General features: G+C 35.4%; 1 protein-coding gene across 1 annotated transcript in view; it reads right to left on the bottom strand.

Annotated features, from left to right (window-relative positions):
- Positions 1-5,244: 5,244 nt before the first annotated feature.
- The window catches only part of DYNC1LI1 (dynein cytoplasmic 1 light intermediate chain 1), a 28,004-nt gene continuing 15,240 nt past the window's right edge, over positions 5,245-18,008 (bottom strand). The window contains exons 5-13 of the mRNA XM_010982056.3: positions 17,306-17,469; positions 14,869-14,962; positions 12,367-12,502; positions 11,670-11,781; positions 9,854-9,913; positions 9,675-9,719; positions 8,925-9,045; positions 7,893-8,048; positions 5,245-6,210 (exon numbers count right to left, since the gene is read on the bottom strand). Coding sequence (XP_010980358.3) covers positions 6,098-6,210; positions 7,893-8,048; positions 8,925-9,045; positions 9,675-9,719; positions 9,854-9,913; positions 11,670-11,781; positions 12,367-12,502; positions 14,869-14,962; positions 17,306-17,469 — 1,001 coding nt within the window. The 3' untranslated portion in view covers positions 5,245-6,097. The remainder of the gene's footprint in view (positions 6,211-7,892; positions 8,049-8,924; positions 9,046-9,674; positions 9,720-9,853; positions 9,914-11,669; positions 11,782-12,366; positions 12,503-14,868; positions 14,963-17,305; positions 17,470-18,008) is intronic.

The raw sequence follows: 18,008 nt of genomic DNA on the forward strand, positions 1-18,008 counted from the left end.
GTATTTGAACTTTAGAAAAAAATCTTAGCCTTAAGATAAGATTTTTAAAGTAAGATAGAATTGTCACCAACTAATTCTAAAGAGATTCTGGTGATACAATGAGATCAAGTTAATAATCAAGGTAAATGTATGTGTGTGAACCTCTATGTATATATATACACATATAATCATATTTTGAGAAACTGGAAATGTTTTGCTGCTATTTCTCAAAGTAGAACTATCTCCATCTATTCTCTAATTATCTGATTGAGAAATAACTTAAAACATCCTTGAATTTCATGTACCTCTTCATATTAATTACTTCGTGTATTCTTTATATGTGTGGATTACAATTTTTCCTATAATTCTCTAAAATGATCACGATCACAGGGTAAACCTTACCCGTACAGTGAGAATTCCCTCATGTCTACGATGAGGAGTAACTATTTGGTAAGGACATTAATAAGGTGTTACATGAAGGAAGAATTCCCAGTCTGGCATTTTGCCAGTTTAAAAAGCAAGTACTTTCTCTATTAAAAAAAAAAAAAAAAAAAAAAAAAAAGCCCACAGAAGAACACTGTAATGGATATTACCATTTTGGCTGTTCTTAAGTTCCACAACAGGCCTTACAAATTAATACTGATAGTTTTAAAGAAAGAAAATTGACAAGTATATCAGTCTTACAAAGAATACAAGAGGGAATACTTCCCAACTTGATTTATGATGTTAACATAATCTTGATATCAAATGCTGACAAAAACATTATGAGAAATGAAAACTACAGGCCAATTTTTCTCAGGAGTAATACAAAATCCTAACAGAATACTAGCAAACCAAATCCAGCAACATAATAAAACTAACACATCAAGATCAAATTAAATTTATTTCAAGAATACAAAGTTGGCTTAATATTTTGAAAAGGTAATATAACTGATACCATTAACACAAAAAATTTTTCTCAATAGATGAAAATAAAATTTTATAAAATTCAACACCCAATTCATGATAAAACTTATACTATCAAGTAACTAGGAAAGAAGAGAACTTCCTTTCTGACGGAGTATCTACAAAAAGCATGCAGCCAATATACGCAACACTGAAATCCTTAAAGCTTTCACTCGGGGAACAAGATAAAGATGGTTCCTCTCATCAGTTCTCTCTAGGAGTCTAGACTGGAGTACAGGTGCCACAGAGCCAGACATTAGAAAGGAAGAACTAAAACTCAGCATTTGCAGATGACATAACTGTGTGCAGAAAAATACAAAATAAACTACAGGTGAACTATTACATTAGTAAACAGATTTGAGTAAAGTTGCTGGATAAGATCAATATGAAAAAAAGTACATTTCTACATACCAGCAACCAAGAAAATAAAATTTTAAAAGGATGCCACTTACAACAGCATCACTTTTTTCTTTTATCTTTATGGAGGCAAGGTAATTGGGCTTATTTATTTATATTTGGAGGAGGTACTGGGGACTGAACCCAGGACCTCATGCATACTAAGCACGCACTCTACCGCTTGAGCTATACCCTCCTCCTATAATAGCATCAAAAAAAAAAAAAAAAAAAAAGTTAGCTGGGAAAATAAAGTCTACCAAAAGGAGATACCAGATGATACACTGAAAACTACAAGCACTACTAGGAGAGGTAAAGACCTGTATAAACGGAGGGATAGTCCTATGCACAGTTTGGAAGGTATAGTAAAGATGACAGTTATCCCCAAACTGATCTATAAACTCAACGCAATCTCAATCAAAATGCCACTTTTTGGTGTGGCAACTGACAGGTTGACTCTAAAGTTTATATGTAAATGCAAAGGGTCAAGAATAGCAAAAACAATCCTAAGGAGAAACAACAGAGGAGGGGTTAGGCTGCCAGATAAAGGCTTCTTTTAACTACAGGTATTGAGACTGCAGTATTGGTACCAGATAGACAAACGGGCAAATGGAAGAGAACAGAAAGTCCAGAAACAGATGCATGCGTAAGCAGACAGTTGAACTATGACCAAGGTGGCACTGCGGTGCAGAGGGATGATTCCCTCACCCACAATAGTGCTGGATTCATTGAACACCACATTAAAAAAAAACAAAGGTATTCCCTATTTCACACCATGCACAGAAGCCAATCCCAGATGAACTGTAGAAAAGTAAGACAATAAAACTCCTAGGAAAAAAAAAATCAAGCTGTCTTCATGACCTTGAGGGCAAAGACTTCTTCAAAATAAGTCAAAAATCAATAACCATAAAGAAAAGCTGGCAAATGGAACATTAAAATCAGTAATTTCTATTCATCAAAAGATACCAGTAAGAGTAAAAAGGAGAAACTGACACAACACTGTAAACTGACTGTACTTCAATTTAAGAAAAAAAAAAAAAAAAGGAGTAAAAACTCCAAACCACAGAAGGGGAGAAGATATTTGCAATATATATCTGAGAAGGATCTGATTAGTATCTTGAACATGTAAAGAATGAGTTCGTAAGAAAAAGTCAAATATTTCCCTATTTTTCTGCCCCACTCCTCCTAAAAAAGGTAAGACTCTTAAACATGTACGTTATAAAAAAGGATATCCAAATGGCCAATAAACATGAAACATTACTTTCATTAGTTATTAAAGAAGTAGAATTAAAACCACAATGAGGCTGTACTGTATAAATAAAAAACCTGCTAGAATATCTACAAAGACAGACAACAGCAAGTGTAGGCAGAGATGCAGAGCAACTGGAAGTCTTGTATGTCGTTGACAGTGATGCAAATTTCTTTAAAGAAAAAAAACTGACACATAATTCACATACCATAGCTCATCCTTTTGAGGTGAATAAGTCAGTTTTTAGTATGTTCACAAGACTGTGCAACTACCATCACACTCTAATTCTAGAACAGTTTCCTCACCCTCAAGACAAACTGACTATTAGCAGTCATTCCTCATTGCCCTCTCCTCTCACAGCCGCTCATTTACTGTCTCAAATGATTTGCCTCCTCTGGACAGTTCATATAAATGGAATCAGACCTTCTGACTTTTTGACTGGTTTCTTTCACTTAACATGTTTTCAAAGTTCGTCCATGTGGAAGCACGTATCAGTACTTTGTTTTTATAGTTGAAAAGTATCCCACTGCACGGATATGCCCCATTTTGTTTGTTCACTTGTCTGTTGATGGATGTTGGGTTGTTCCCACCTTTTAGCTATTATAAATGCTGCTGTAAACATTTATATACAAGTTTCTGTGAGGACATACGTTCTCACTTCTGCTGGATATACACCTAGGAGTGGAACTGCTGGGTCATACCGTAACTACATGTTTAACCTGATGAGGAACCACCACACTGTTTTCCAAAGTGGCTGCACCATTTTACATTCCCACCAACAATGTATGGGGGCTTCTCATCTCTTCTTTGCCAACACTTACATTTTTTATTTTGGCTGTGAAGTGGTTCTCTCTTTGTGGCTTTGACTTGCATTTCCCCAGTTACTAATGACATCAAGCATCTTTCCATGTGTTTGTCATTTGCATACCTTCTTTGAAGAAATATCTATTTAAATATTTTGTCCCTTTTAACATTGAGTTGTCTTACTATTAAGCATTCTTATATATTCCAAATACTAGACCCTTATCAGATATATCATTTGCATGTATATTACATTTGTATTGTTTAAGCCATTAAATTTTGGTTATTTGTCACAGCAGCAAAAGAAAACTAATAAACACCCATAATAGCATAACGGAAAAATCACAGTATATTTGCACAATGAAATACTACGGTGCAATGAGAATGGGTAACTATTGCTGTATGTAACAAAATGGAAGAACAATAGAATATTCAAAGGATCCTGCCACAAAAGAATATAAACTCAAAGGTTCCATTTATAATAAAGCTTAAAAATAAGTAAAACTTATCTATGGCTTTGGAAGAAAGGGCAGTGGTTACTTGGTGGGTGGGAGCGCTGACAAGGGAGCACACAGAAGTACCTGGGGTGCCAGTGACGTTGTCTTTCTCAATCCTGGCACTGGTTACCTGTGGTCACTTTGTGATATTTCAAACCGTACACCTGCAACTGGTACACTTTTCTGTACTGTATACTTCAATAGAACGTGCTAAAAAGCAAAAAAATGTTAAGTAGTTTAAAAACAAATTTCCTTGCAAAAATTGGGACAAAAATAGGTTTAAGGTTTAAACACAGCAAACACAAGATTTCAGATTAGTGAAGACCGAATCCTATATAAAGTGAACAATTATAATGACTTCAGGTAGCAATGCAATTCCAAGGGTTTTCTAGCACATCTCCAGTGTCACACAGGAAAAACCACGATTAGGTCCTGACGCGCAAGCACAGGAGACATAACAAAGCACAGCATGGTGCCCAGCTGCAGCTCTCCTCGCCAGCTGCGCTCACTTCATCCATCACTGCTTTAGGAAACCTGCTCTTGACACCATGGGGGCAGAACTTCTCTGGACTGAAGCTTTTTATCGATGGCATTTTTCATCTCCCTGTTCATCAAAGCAAATGTTTTTGCAAATTACCTTTTTCCATGCCCACGAACATCCTAAGTTTTTCCCACAGTGAAACAAATCATAACCCTCTCATATATTTTTAGTATTTACATTAAACTACGAGAAGCCAAATACTATTATAAAGCTAAACAGATTTGAAAGTTCTAATGAAAGAATTAAGTAAGTTAGATAGTAAGACATTGTCCTCAAACATTTTGTTACAAAAAAATCTTTGGAATATAAATATTTTGACGTCACAACAAAGACCAATTTAAAGGGTAGTAACCATTTTCTCCAATTTTCTGAAATTACTCAATAGGTCAAAGGTACACGTGTTCTTTACTTGAACGTCAAGAAGAAAATCAAATTGTTCTTATGAAGATTCCAAAAGACACACTGAAAACTGAGAACTGAAGAGGCGGAATGGGTGATCTCACCTGTAAGAGAGTAACTGTGTTTCAGAGCATTTAACCAAACTTTTAAAACAGCTTCTGCCCATTATCATTAAAAAGCTCTATTTTCCTACTAGGAATGCTGACATAAGATTCTGTCGTTCAACACATGCAATGGGGGAAGATGTATTGATCAAGGTAAATTCCCAGTTTAAGGAAACTTACAAGGTAGTGAATCTCATGTACTCACTTGTCTCTTAGAAGAAAGAGCAGGATGCTTAATAATCCTATTAAGTCAAACACTTTCAAATACGAACAAATCTTATATGATAAATAATAAATTTAAATATAATAGAACGCAACAAGTTATTTGAACCTGAATGCAGAGAATAAATACTTTATTAACTGATTACAGTTGAAAGTCACAAACAAAAAAGGGGTATATTAAGGCAGAGCCATATATATATATATATATATATAGGTAGATATATATATATATATATATATATATAGACAAATCCAAAGACTGTTACCTCTTTACATTTTAACAACCTCTGCATTTTTCTTTTACACATTTAGGCAGTGTGCTTTCTTTTCTTCTCAGTTAAAGAAACAAATCTTGCCCAATAGTTCTAAGTCATATCTTGATGACAACTTACAGGATCATGGATTGAGACAATGACTAGCATATCAAATGTTATCTGATAGTTTCCTCAGAATATTCCATGTGTGGTGGTATATTTATGTGGTGGTATATTTATGTTGATGTGGAAAATCTGACAACTGATCATTTTTTTCTTTTCCAGCAAAAACTAACACATAATTTTAAAAAATGATTTTTAATAGTCTTAACTAAAATAAGCTTGGATGTCCAAGTCTGTCAAATGCCCAAAGCATATTATTTTCTGCCCTTCTCAAACCTCCTATATGTTTTAAGTAGTATTTAGAATATGATCACATGGCTGTATTTCAGATCTACAAATTTGAGTTTTTTGAAATCCAAAATCACTTCCTTATGCAAAGTGGCAATGCAAACAGCAATCCTACATAGTGTAGAATAATTTTTCTTCTGTATAGCTCCCTTTTATAAAAATGGGCAACCACACACACCAAAAAAAGACAAATTTAGTCCATCTGAAAAAGCACTCCAGCTCCCTAATTCCACTTTTGAAGGAGAAGGCAGAGGCAAGTTTACATTATCCCAGAATTGAGTAAATGGCTTTATTTGGTATCTTCAAGAAGCTTCTCCTTCCGTAGGGGATGTAGGTGTTGTAGGAGAAACTGTAACTGGTTTTCGTGCAATTCTGTCTAGTTCAGCGTGAACGTCTGATAGGACAGGCTTCTGGCCTACGTTAAAGGAAAAGAAACTAAGATTTAGACATAAGTATCTTATACACCAATGTTTCCTCATTTAAAAATTGCCAATGGTCTCATTAACTTTATCTAACATACAAAGTTATATACATCTTTAATTTTAAAATAAATTCCCTCATTTTAAATTGTGGGGTTTGTTACTAAACAGAAGTAAAACTAGCACCTGCCATTTAATCCCATAAAGATATTTTTAAAAGGGCACAGGACAACAGGATCAGTAAAACAGAAAACAGCAACAAAAGTTTGGAATCTGGAAAGAAGATGAGTGAGTGGTAATTAAATTAGCAGTCCCGAGAAAGGCCATAATCTACACTGAGAGTGGGAGAAGCCAAGAAGTAATTCAATTTATACCCAGAAACCTGTAAAAGGTTCAAAAATGGTAGCTGCAAGTATTTGTGAAAAGGGTGGCAAGAAGGTGCAATTAAAAAAAAGGAGAATGAGTTGAAAAGTCTGTCTAAAGAGCAGTTATACAACCAACAAAAAGAAAAAAAAAATGACTTCATCAAAACTCAGAACTTTTGTGCTTCATAGGGTGCTATCAAAAAAGTAAAGGGACAAGCAACACAAGGGGAAAAACCATTTGCAAATTCTGTATCTGACTGGGCTCCAGCAAACAATATATTAAAAACACTTAAAACTCAACAATAAAAAGATCAATGACCTAATTTAAAAATGAGCAAAGAATCTGAACAGACATTTCACCAAACAAGATATACAAATGGTTGATAAATACATGAAAAGGTTCCCAACACTAGCTATCACAGAAATGCAGATCAAAACCACAGTGAGATACAACTTCATAGCCACTAGAATGATTCTAATCAAAAGACAAGTGGTGATCATTTTGTAATGTACAAAGATATTAAACCACTATGTTGTACACCTGAAACTAATATAATACTGTAAGTCAATTCTACTTCAACTTAAAAAACTACACACACACACACACACTCTCTCTCTCTAATAAAGAGACATTTTGGAATCAGCTAAGCAAAAACAACAAAACATCAAAAAACAAAAAAGATGAACTGTAAGAAATGCTGGAAAAGATGCGGAGAAACTGGGACTCTCATACCCTGCTGCTGGGAATGTAAAATGGTGCAGTATTTTTGGAAAACACACTTTGGCACTTCTTTAAAAACTTAAACATAGAGTTACCACATGATCCAGCAATTCCACTGCTAGATATATACCTAAGAGAAATGAAAACCTATGTTCATCAACTGATGAACGGATAAATAAAATGTGCCATATCCATACAATGGATTTTTTTCAACAATAAAAAGAAATAAAATATTGATAAACATGCTACAACGTGGATGAACCTCACAAACATGTTAAAGAAGGCATATCCTCTAAGATTCCACTGGTATGAAATCTCCAGAAAGGCCAAATCTAATGAGACACATACCAGACTGCGGCCTAGGGGGGCCTCAGGGCAGAGAAGGATAACTGCTAATAGTTGGAGTTCCTTTTCAGGGAGAGGAAAATGTTCTAAAATTAGACTATGGTGATGGTTTGCATACCTCTGTAAGTATACTAAGACTTTGAACTGTACACTTTGAATGAGTAAACTTCATGGTATGTAAATTATATCTCAATAAGACTGTTTAAAGAAAAAAAAGAAAGAAGAAAAAAACGCCAGGTAACTGTACCTGACTTTTTGGCAGATGGTGGTAAACCACTGCTTCCACCTCCAGCCCCACCTCCAGGACTTCCACCGCCAACACCAGGGCCTCCTGGAGAACCAGTCTTTTTACTCAGCAAACTATTGAAGAAATTCGCCAGGACACCTTCACTTGTAGCTCCAGCTATAAAACATTAAAATAAGATTAAAAACTCAAAACATTAAATTTTCCTATAAATTATTACTACACTAATCATACACAGAAAATGAATCACACAAAGAAAATGTTCCAAATTCATGTCTAGTTTAATTTTTTTGAGGCTATGTAGCTTAGCTTCTCTGATCTACTCATATACAGAGCAAAATATAAAACAAAGTGTTGAGTGTAACAAAATAAAAAATAATATTTTAATTTTTAAGTAAAAGGCCAAAAGCATTTAAAACAGGTGTTAGATGCTAATATATCTTCTTTTTGAAAGGGGTTCTTCAAAAATGTAACTGTTGAGAAAATGTATTTCAAGCATAAAAAGATACCCAATCCTATATGAAAACCAGTGGAAGCTCTAAGAGATTAATGGAGACAGGACAGCAATAGACAATGCACAAAAGAAAAATATAAACAGAAAGGAAATACTAGGCGGAAAGGCTCTTACTAGTTAATATTTAAAAGAATGCCACTTGGGTTGTGGGGAAACTGCAACACTCAATGTTGACGACATGTAAACTGAATAATCCTTTTGAGAAACATCATCAAAAGACATAAAAAGGTACAAACTGTCACCTACCAACCCCACGTGTGGCAATTATTCCTAGAGAAATAACTAATCTGCATATGGTTTTTTTCCCCTTTATGTTAACTGCAGTTAAGCTATTATAGAAAAAAAATACGAATTTCAATGACCTGCCTTAGGAGAATGACTGTATCTGTATCTGTAGACACAAAGATTAGAAGCTATTGTATAAAAATGAAAACAGCTACGGCAAAAGGTGGGATGATTCTAGGTGGATTTCTATTGTTAAATGTATCCTGTCATTTTCTCTGAGAGAGAGAGAAACGTACCTTTCATGTTTGGATCAATTTTTTTTGACCCAGCAGGGATGGGTGACACGCTGGCAACATTAGATGACACAGATCTGTTTGGTGTTCGAGGCGAGCCTCCTGGGACTCTGGGTGAGGCATCCTACGTCAAAATAGGAAAGCCATAATTATAAAACCCTGCAACTTTCAACTTCACCAAAGTTATTATAGAAGAATCTACTCTGCAACTGTCCCCCCATTTCTCCTGCTGGTCCCTTTACAGTGCAAGCCGTGGACAAAATCATGTCCTCGTTACCAGAATACCAGAGACCCATCACGTTTTGGAATACTGAGTTTCCTTTCAGTGGAAAAGGAACACACTGAATAATGAGGTGGTTACCAGTATAAGCTTGGGGGTCAGATCTGGGTCCTGATCTGGATTTGCATCCTATCCTACCAGCTGTATAATTTCAGGCAAGTCACAGTGTCCTCCAAAGCCCCATTTCCCCGTCTACAAAATGGGGTAATAATAGCACCTGCCTCATAGGGCTGCTGTGAGGATTTATAAAGTAACAGATGAATGTATCAGCACAGTAACGAATGTTGCCAAATACATCTTTGTGATTTAAATACTCTAAAAGGGAGTGAAGTTTTAAATCTTACAAATTTCAGAATTCTTAATTCAAGTTTATATCAAAGCACAGCAATATGAGATAGGTATATGATTAAGAAAAAAAGAACTAAAACAGTATGCACTGCGTTTTAGCAATTTTGTCAAAATCTAATACTGACCACAGGCCTTCCAGCTGCAGTTGGTGGTTGCTTTGCTAAAAGGGACTGAAACACACACACAAATTCTAGGTTAGACATTCAGGCATGTATTGCTGTATTTTTAAAGAAAAATTTTTAAAGAAAACAAGAACAGTTTAACCATAAAGCATACTAAGTCTACTTCTGACGTAGTTTCATACCTGTAGCTTCATAAGAAACACCTGGTCATCCTCTGCCACAATTTCCTTCTCATGTACAAACTGAAATGAGCAATGCATAAATGAGCAAGTCTTATACATCATGCTAAAACCATTAATAACTTATTCTCTAGATTAATTAAAAAAAGAAAACAAACACCAGGAATATAAACACGCCCTACACCATTTTCACATGGGTGAGCTGCCCTTCCTCAGGCCCTACAGCAGAGCTGTCCAGTAACTATCTGCAATAATATAAACGCTCCACATCTGTGCTGTCCAGTATGGTAGCCTGTGGCTACTGAGCAGCTGAAATGTGGGTAGTGTGACTGAGGATCTCAATTTTTAATTTTATTTGGCTTTACTTAATTGATACTTGAAAGCTATATGTGACTAGTAGCTGTCGTACTGGACAGCACAACCTGAGAGCCACAGGCTTATTAGTCACGCTTATAAAATCTGCTTAAACAACAGGTAGGTGTCTTAAAGGGGCCAACAGAATCCCAACTGAGTGAAAAGCAACTTGCCCCTGATTTCGCTGAAATAAAAATACAATGACTCTCGTCTCTGAATAATTAGGAAAAAAGGAATTGCAAGTGTCTCCTGCTTTTATTTCTGTACAATGCACACCATAGTCTATCTTCCACCCAGCAGCCAGAGTGACCCTTTTAAAAGGTGAAGCTAGAGTACATCACTCCTCTGCGCAAATTCCGCCCGCTCCCCCATCCCTTTGCATCCCGCTCAGAATGGAGTCCAAGGTCCTGACTGCAGCCTAATGATGAGGCCCCACCAGACCTGACGGCGCCCTCCGTCTTCGTCCACTCTGGCCCTCCTGGTGGCTCTTTTCCAGCCTCTCCAGCCCCATCTCGTACATCCCTGCCTCAGGCACGTGAACTTTCACTTTCTGTTCCCTTTGCTTTAAACATTCTCCCCTCTTATCAGAGACATGTCCTCACCACTCCTGAAACTGACCGTTCCCCACCTCAGTCCTCTCGCCCTCCTGACTTTACTTGCACAGCACTTACCACCACCTGAGAGACGGCAGATACACAGATTTACTATTGCATCGCCCTCCTACTTAGCACCTAGTGCCTAAACAGCGGGTCAATAAATATTTGTAAAATACATAAAAAACAACTTAAAGTACAATTTTGTTGGTATAAGAGAGAACAGGAAAAATTGCTGCTTTTTTTTTTTTGATGTTTGCATTTCTCTTAATAGACATCCAAACCAAATACCACACCAACGGATCTTCTGTTTGACATTACTTTTCTTATTTCTAATTGCTCAATGTAAATGTTTGGATCTGTAATCAAGAATCTTATTATATGTTAAATCAAAATTATTTTTTCCTGAAACATGTTCAATTTAAAAGTCAGTGAGAAATACTACACGCAAACCCTCATTTTTTATACAACTTTTCAGAAATATGTATACTATCTAACCATAAAACATCACTTAAGCTTAATGAAATGAAGATATTTGAAAGAAGAGTAACTTCTGGAACCAGATTTAATTGTCCTAAGAATGACACACAACAGTCAAGACTAAAATTAAACCTAGGAACCTGGAAGCCCCCAGACAGCTGCGGGTGAGTGTGAGTAACAAACACTGCGCAGGAGACCAAGATCTGTCTCATCAGACAGAAGCCAATGTGATTATCTTAGCAAGGTTTTCTTGGCTTCTGGCTGAACTCCAGGTTGGAAAGCTCACAGCTTGAAAGAGGACTCCCTTACCTTTCTACCTACAACCTTAAAATTACAGACTTCCCCCTCAGTTTAAAAGCCTAAATATTGAGACTATATAATAAAACTGTTACCTTTCGGACAGGTGGTTTAGTTATGATGTCTTCAAAATTATCTTCTGCTTTTAACGTCTGAAAATTTTCATACAATATTCCTATTTTCTTATCATTATCCCACCCTGCTGGACTGGAAAGAAATGCACAGGTAAGTCTCAAGCATTTATAGAGTCATTGTTTCATTCATTCCTTGATCATATTAAGGGAAACATTTTTATGAAGTGAAATTTGACCAATTATGGAAAATTAATCAGTTTTATTATAATGCTCAAGTTAAAGCTTATTAATTTCCACTTAAAAATTATTAATCTTCATGATTTTAAAACCTCCATTACAGTTTTTTGGGGGGAGAGGGTGGTAATTATTTTTACCTCCCAATTTATTCAGATTACTTTTCAAAGCATGTCTAAATTATTCACTGGGCCCTTTATGTATCATAACCAATTAAAGAATAAGCAGATAAACTGATATATGTAGCCAACAGATAGTTTAGCTATAATAGTAAGCCTTTTGAAAAGGGCTCAGGCAAGCAGTAAATCTAAAAGGCAATGATAGATAGATCAAGGCAAGTTATAAATAAAACAATCTATGAACAGAGTCTCACCTACTCATCATAGAAAAGTCTTCTGGTCTCACCTCAAAACTGAAAATGATGATGCACCAAAGTGTGTAGCAACAATGCGTGATAAAACAACATACTTAAGAGTGTACTTACATAAATACTGCATCTTTTTCCACAACAACAGCAGGAATCTTATAGGGAAATCCATATAGTTTCTGAACGATGTATTTATATACTAAATCTATATTTTTGTTCTCTTTTACTGAAGTGTAAATGAGTGCTGCACCATCTGAGTAATACCGTTAAAGAAACTGGGACAAACTCCATGAACAGGTACATTAAATTCTGTGTTCTCAGCTTAACATTTATGCATATTAGTTTCAGAAATAATTTCCAAAGCTGTAATTACATGGTAATCAAGAACCTCAAAACTACAAAATATTTACATACAGGCTAAAATGCAAATAAAACAATCTCTACATAACTGATTCAACTTAACTTAGGAGGACAAAAATCTCAAGACGAGAAAGTAAAGGTAAATTTAGTCACAGGCACCATTACTATCTCTATATTTGAAGGATGTGAAGAGGCAACTTGTTTTTGTTTTTAACCTCCCTAAACTTCACGAAGGAGAGGTATTATTTATCAACAACTATTTGCCTTTTCAACAAAAATGGTTTGCACTAGCACTTCACAGTTTTCACTAGCCCCAGGAATTAGGGTTTGGGGGAGATCCACTAAACAGAGAAGGTGAATCATCAAGTACCATCGCAAAGCTTTCAGAAAACGATCCACAGCAGAAATGGATTTCGTCGCCAAAACTTAATAAAAACACAACCCCACAGGAGGTTTAACATAGTAATTAAAGCAGATTCTAACTTCGACCTTTTATCCAAATGTCAAGGTGGACTGAAAGATCAAGAGAGGTGTAGAAAAAGGAGCAAAGTGGCTACTGAGAGATGTGGTCAGAGCGGCTATCAGAAATTCTTAAGACCGCTGCTTAGGACCACGCTCTTAGCACTTGCCGTTGGGTCCCAAGACAGACGGTGACTTAGGCCAAGAGGAAACGCTGAGAATGTTTGAACTTCTGAACTGGGATGCTCATATTTTCTAGGACATGAACCAAGGCTTATGAACCTAAAAGTGGTATAGCTAAATATTACTTGTCATAATCCTTACCGCAGTAGAAACAAACATCATCATCTTAACTAAAAGCTCAATTATGTGAACTTTTCCTTAATGATCTTTCTCATAATGAGAACCAATTTAGGAAAATTTGGAAGATTTCTACAGCTGAAAATTTTGCATTATAATTCGAATTTTAAAATTTTTTAAATAGAGATGATTTTGAATTTTTGCCCTCACTCAATCTCACACCCACACCCCCCCCAACACACACTCTCTTGAAGTGACTTCTCATTTTATATTCTTTTAAAATCAACTGGCTCTACTAAAGATCTGTCATTATTTTAGCAGACAGTCTCCTTCCTGATTACATCTCTATTACCTACACTTTCAAGTATAGCATTCAATAAACATTTAAAGAGACTTGTTTTCAAATGTTCTAATCTGTAAAGATAACAAAAAAGCTACCAACACCTACTTCAATTACTCCCACTTTTTGTTTTCTTTTGCAGACAAATGCCCTTGAATTCACCCCAACTCAGCCATTACGTGCTGTGAGAAGAGAAAGGGCCAAGAGAAAGGGCCATGGAGGACAAAGCACTGAAGGAAAAACGGGAAACAACCAGTGTCAAGGGATCATATTCATTATTCAGCTAGGCTCTAAGTGGTCCTTAAATGTCCATTAATGACAATGAAAAATGCACTACAAACGTGTGTAGATTACTTATTGTTTCTATCCACTCCCAATATCTATCATTTCTTCACTTTTCAGACCCAAAAGCTTTGGTTGGGGAATGCAACTGCAAAACATCTGATTCAAGAGGACTGAGTGAGAACAGCTCTCTTCAGTGCACTCCAGCTGTCTGAAATTTTCAACAGGCAGTTCTCTTAAAAGCATTCACTTTCTCTAATTTTATCCTCCATTTAGTTGCAAATGTTACTCACTGGCTCATCTAATCCGTGCAACTCAGACTACGCCAGATTCCTTACAATAGGTTTTCTAACCTTGTGATCACAAAAACCACCCACAAATTTTTTTAAAATTTAGCACAGGTTCTCCAGCCTCACCTTGGAATGTTCCAATTCAGAAAGTCTCAGGGCACAGCCAGATTTTGGAACCATTGCATTAGACTGTATGTGGAGATGATGACATCCTGAACATGTTAAAAATAAGAACAAACAGATCCAAACATGGATCTTGTCCTGCTGTCCACCCCCAAGACATGAATACCAGTTTTTAATCAGAAGGTTCACAAAGCCAAGCTCACCGGAATTTTCTACATTAAGTCTGATAATTATTTTTCTTAATCATGGTACTTTAAATACAACAAATCAAAGTTACATATTTCATTACTTGCTTTTATATCTCAAAATATCTAGATATAAATGATTTGGGAACAAAATGAAATTTTCAACCAGAGGCAGGAGGGGAAAAGTTTATGGAATTTCTAAAGTCCATCAATTTAATTTCTTTACTTAAAAAACAAACAGCTAAGGTACATTGCAACAATCAATGTATTAAAAGGATACACTGTAAACAAAACTTCCGGATATGTGTCTGAATAAAATCAAAATGCTCGTCTCTGTAGTCGTGTTCTTTCTCCAACACACTAATGGCATCACACTGATGAGTTAAAATAATTTAAAACAACAACAACATAAAATTAACTTTAAATAATATAATGACTTAAACAGTTCAATTTTGGGTGGGAAAAATATCACAAAACTATCATTCTGATACGGTGACTGACCAGTAGGACCTAGAATATCAATTACTCCTATCTATTTAGAGACTTTTGTCTGGCGTCTTAAAACGAATGAATAATTTTATTTCTTTAAAAAGCACTTGGGAGTTCAAGATTTGCAGATACTGACTGGTATATATAAAATAGATGAACAAGTTTTTACTGTATAGCACAGGGAAATATATTCAGTATCTTGTAGTAGCTTACGGTGAAAAAGAATATGAATATATGTATATCCATGTATGACTAAAGCATTGTGCTGTACAGCAGAAATTGACACAACATTGTAAACTGACTATACCTCAATTAAAAAAAAAAAGCACTGACTATGATGCACTGAATGTGGTGAGAACACCAATGGGAAGTTTTAGTAAAAAGAAATGAAGAATAATAGGATACGCTATCAGAAATGGTGGTCATAATTGGTAACTCAACTACTGTGTCCAAGATCAAAGTTTTTAAGATCTAAAATCTATTCTCGTTCTATAAGGCACTCTATATCCAGGGAGTATGCACCCCTCGTTATTTCCTCTTTGTTCTCTGCTTATCTGATGATTCTTAACTGACCATTTCTGTTCTGGTGCTTTTATACACCCTAACTTCGATTTCACCAACAGCAAATAAGGGGAATTGTAGGCTGTTTTTGAAATGTCACCTGTACAATCAATGAAACAACTCTGAATTCTGCTTGCTACCAAAAAATTTGAGAAATCTAAAAATTAACAATGTCTATTATACCTGATATGAGTCTGGGTTCCATCTGCTGTGTAATTCTTGTATATATGCACATAAGTATCACAGAACATTCTCCTTGTAGAAACATGATGTAGTGTTTTTGTCCATTTTATAGAACACTGACAGTAATTATTTCAAACTATTAGAGATACTTATAATTATTATACTGCTGACTTACGACACTTTTGGTGAAGCACTAATAGTCTAGTAAAGACATTTTTAACTGAAATATGAGGAACTGGCAAGAAACGTGTTCTCTCTGAATCTCAATTTACAGGGTCTTTAAACTGAGCTGAACCAATATTCTTCATCCATCCTGAGACACACATTATCCCATCCCCCTACACATTTTAAAAGCTCTTAAACTGTAGAACTGATGGTGTCTTAGATTCTGTGAAATACTGCAGATGATCTCTCCTGGTTTGAAAATTTTATGAGTCTGTGACTCATCTGATACTGATTCAGGTCCCTTTAGGCTTAACATTTTTCCTTTGGAAAATAAGAGCTTTTCATGGGTCAAGTTGTGGTGTAAAAAGAGGAAAATACCTGCAGTAAACAGCTCTTTCCCAAACAAAACAAAACCAAAACAAACCACACACAAGGATTCTATTGTGAGAATTTAAAAAGTTTTACAGAAAAGGTGTAAGTAACAATTAACTACACCAAAATCACTATTTGAAAAGCAGACAACAGACTTTGAGTTAATTATTTTAAACGCTATCCCCCATTCCTTTGTTATTGATAATTTCTGTTAAAGTAAAACTTAAGCTAGATTAAAATTAATGTGCAAATTTCACATTACAAAAAAAAATTAATAATCTTCTATCTCAAAAGGGTTTATATGTTCTGTCATTTTCTTAACTATTCCATGGCTTACATTAGTAAAGACATACTTAGGACCAAATGGGGAGAAGATGAACTTGAACTATCAATTATTCTTAAAGAAAATTTGATTTTATTGTAAAGTATATACAGTGACAGAACTAGATTAACTGAGTTTTTATAACAGCAATCCTATCAGGATCTCTTTAATAAATAAATAAATAAAAGGCCCTTGATAGCTGCATATCAACTTTACATAATGAGTACTGACAGGTCTTTAAAATTAAAAATTAAGTCTATTTTCAGTACATGATCTTCTAGTATCATGGTATTAGTATATAAAAAGTTAATGTGAAAAAATATTTCATAAAGTTGATAATTATCATCTTACCTGTAATTATACTGACTATACAACTGAAATAAGGAAAATGAAACTTGATCACAAATAGACTATTTCAATTAACATTCTTCTTCAAAGAAACTATGATTAAGATCACAAAACGAACATGTGCCTATCATTCAATATTTTAAACTATTATTTCTATTTGTTAATAAAAGTTATCTAGGAAAACTCTTGTATCAAACTCCAAAAGGAGCCTAGAAAATAAAACAGTTGTTCATCATTGGTTAATACCAGCAGCAGAATCTGTAGGAAGCAAACTAACCTTTGTGCAAACTACTAGTACAGGAATGCCCAAGTTCTGTGTAAGTGTGTCCGCACCCAGAGGTAAAACCACACTGTCGTCTTTGTCCTCCTGGGTATTTCTTCTCTGAGGAGAAGCTGGGAATTCTTCTCCTGGCTCTACATACTCTTGGAAGTCTCTAATCACTGAAAATCAAAGTAAATAATTTTATACATAGTTTAGAAATTGCTTTTTATTTCAGCAGGCAGCGTTCTCTGCCACCATCTAAATACATATTTTACTGGAGTTCATATTTAGCCTTGTGTAGGAAACAAAAAGGGTTAGAGAAATCTATTTCAAAGACAGTACAGAAATACTGGACCCACATTAATTTTCAGCAGGCAGGGCAAAACACTGAATAGCTCCAAAGAGTGGGGTTCAATGCAGGCCTGGTTCAGTCTGTGTAAATTACTCTGGGCAAGTCACAAATGAGCTTTGTCTCTCTACCCTCTAATTCACAAAGGGCACTGAAAGGATAAAAGAAAAATAAATATGTGTGTTGGGGACTCCACAACTTAAAAGACAGTCCCAGATGACTTTCTAATACTAACTTCCTTTCTCCAGACTCTTCTCCTTTTTACCTAGGTGCAAGCTTGGGCCGTATTTATTCTATAACCCCCATATGAGATATTACCAATACTGATAAATTTGTAGAACTCATTTGCTAAACCGACAAAACCTTCAC

This window comes from Camelus dromedarius, chromosome 17 (assembly GCF_036321535.1).
Source record: "Camelus dromedarius isolate mCamDro1 chromosome 17, mCamDro1.pat, whole genome shotgun sequence".
NCBI lineage: Eukaryota > Metazoa > Chordata > Mammalia > Artiodactyla > Camelidae > Camelus > Camelus dromedarius.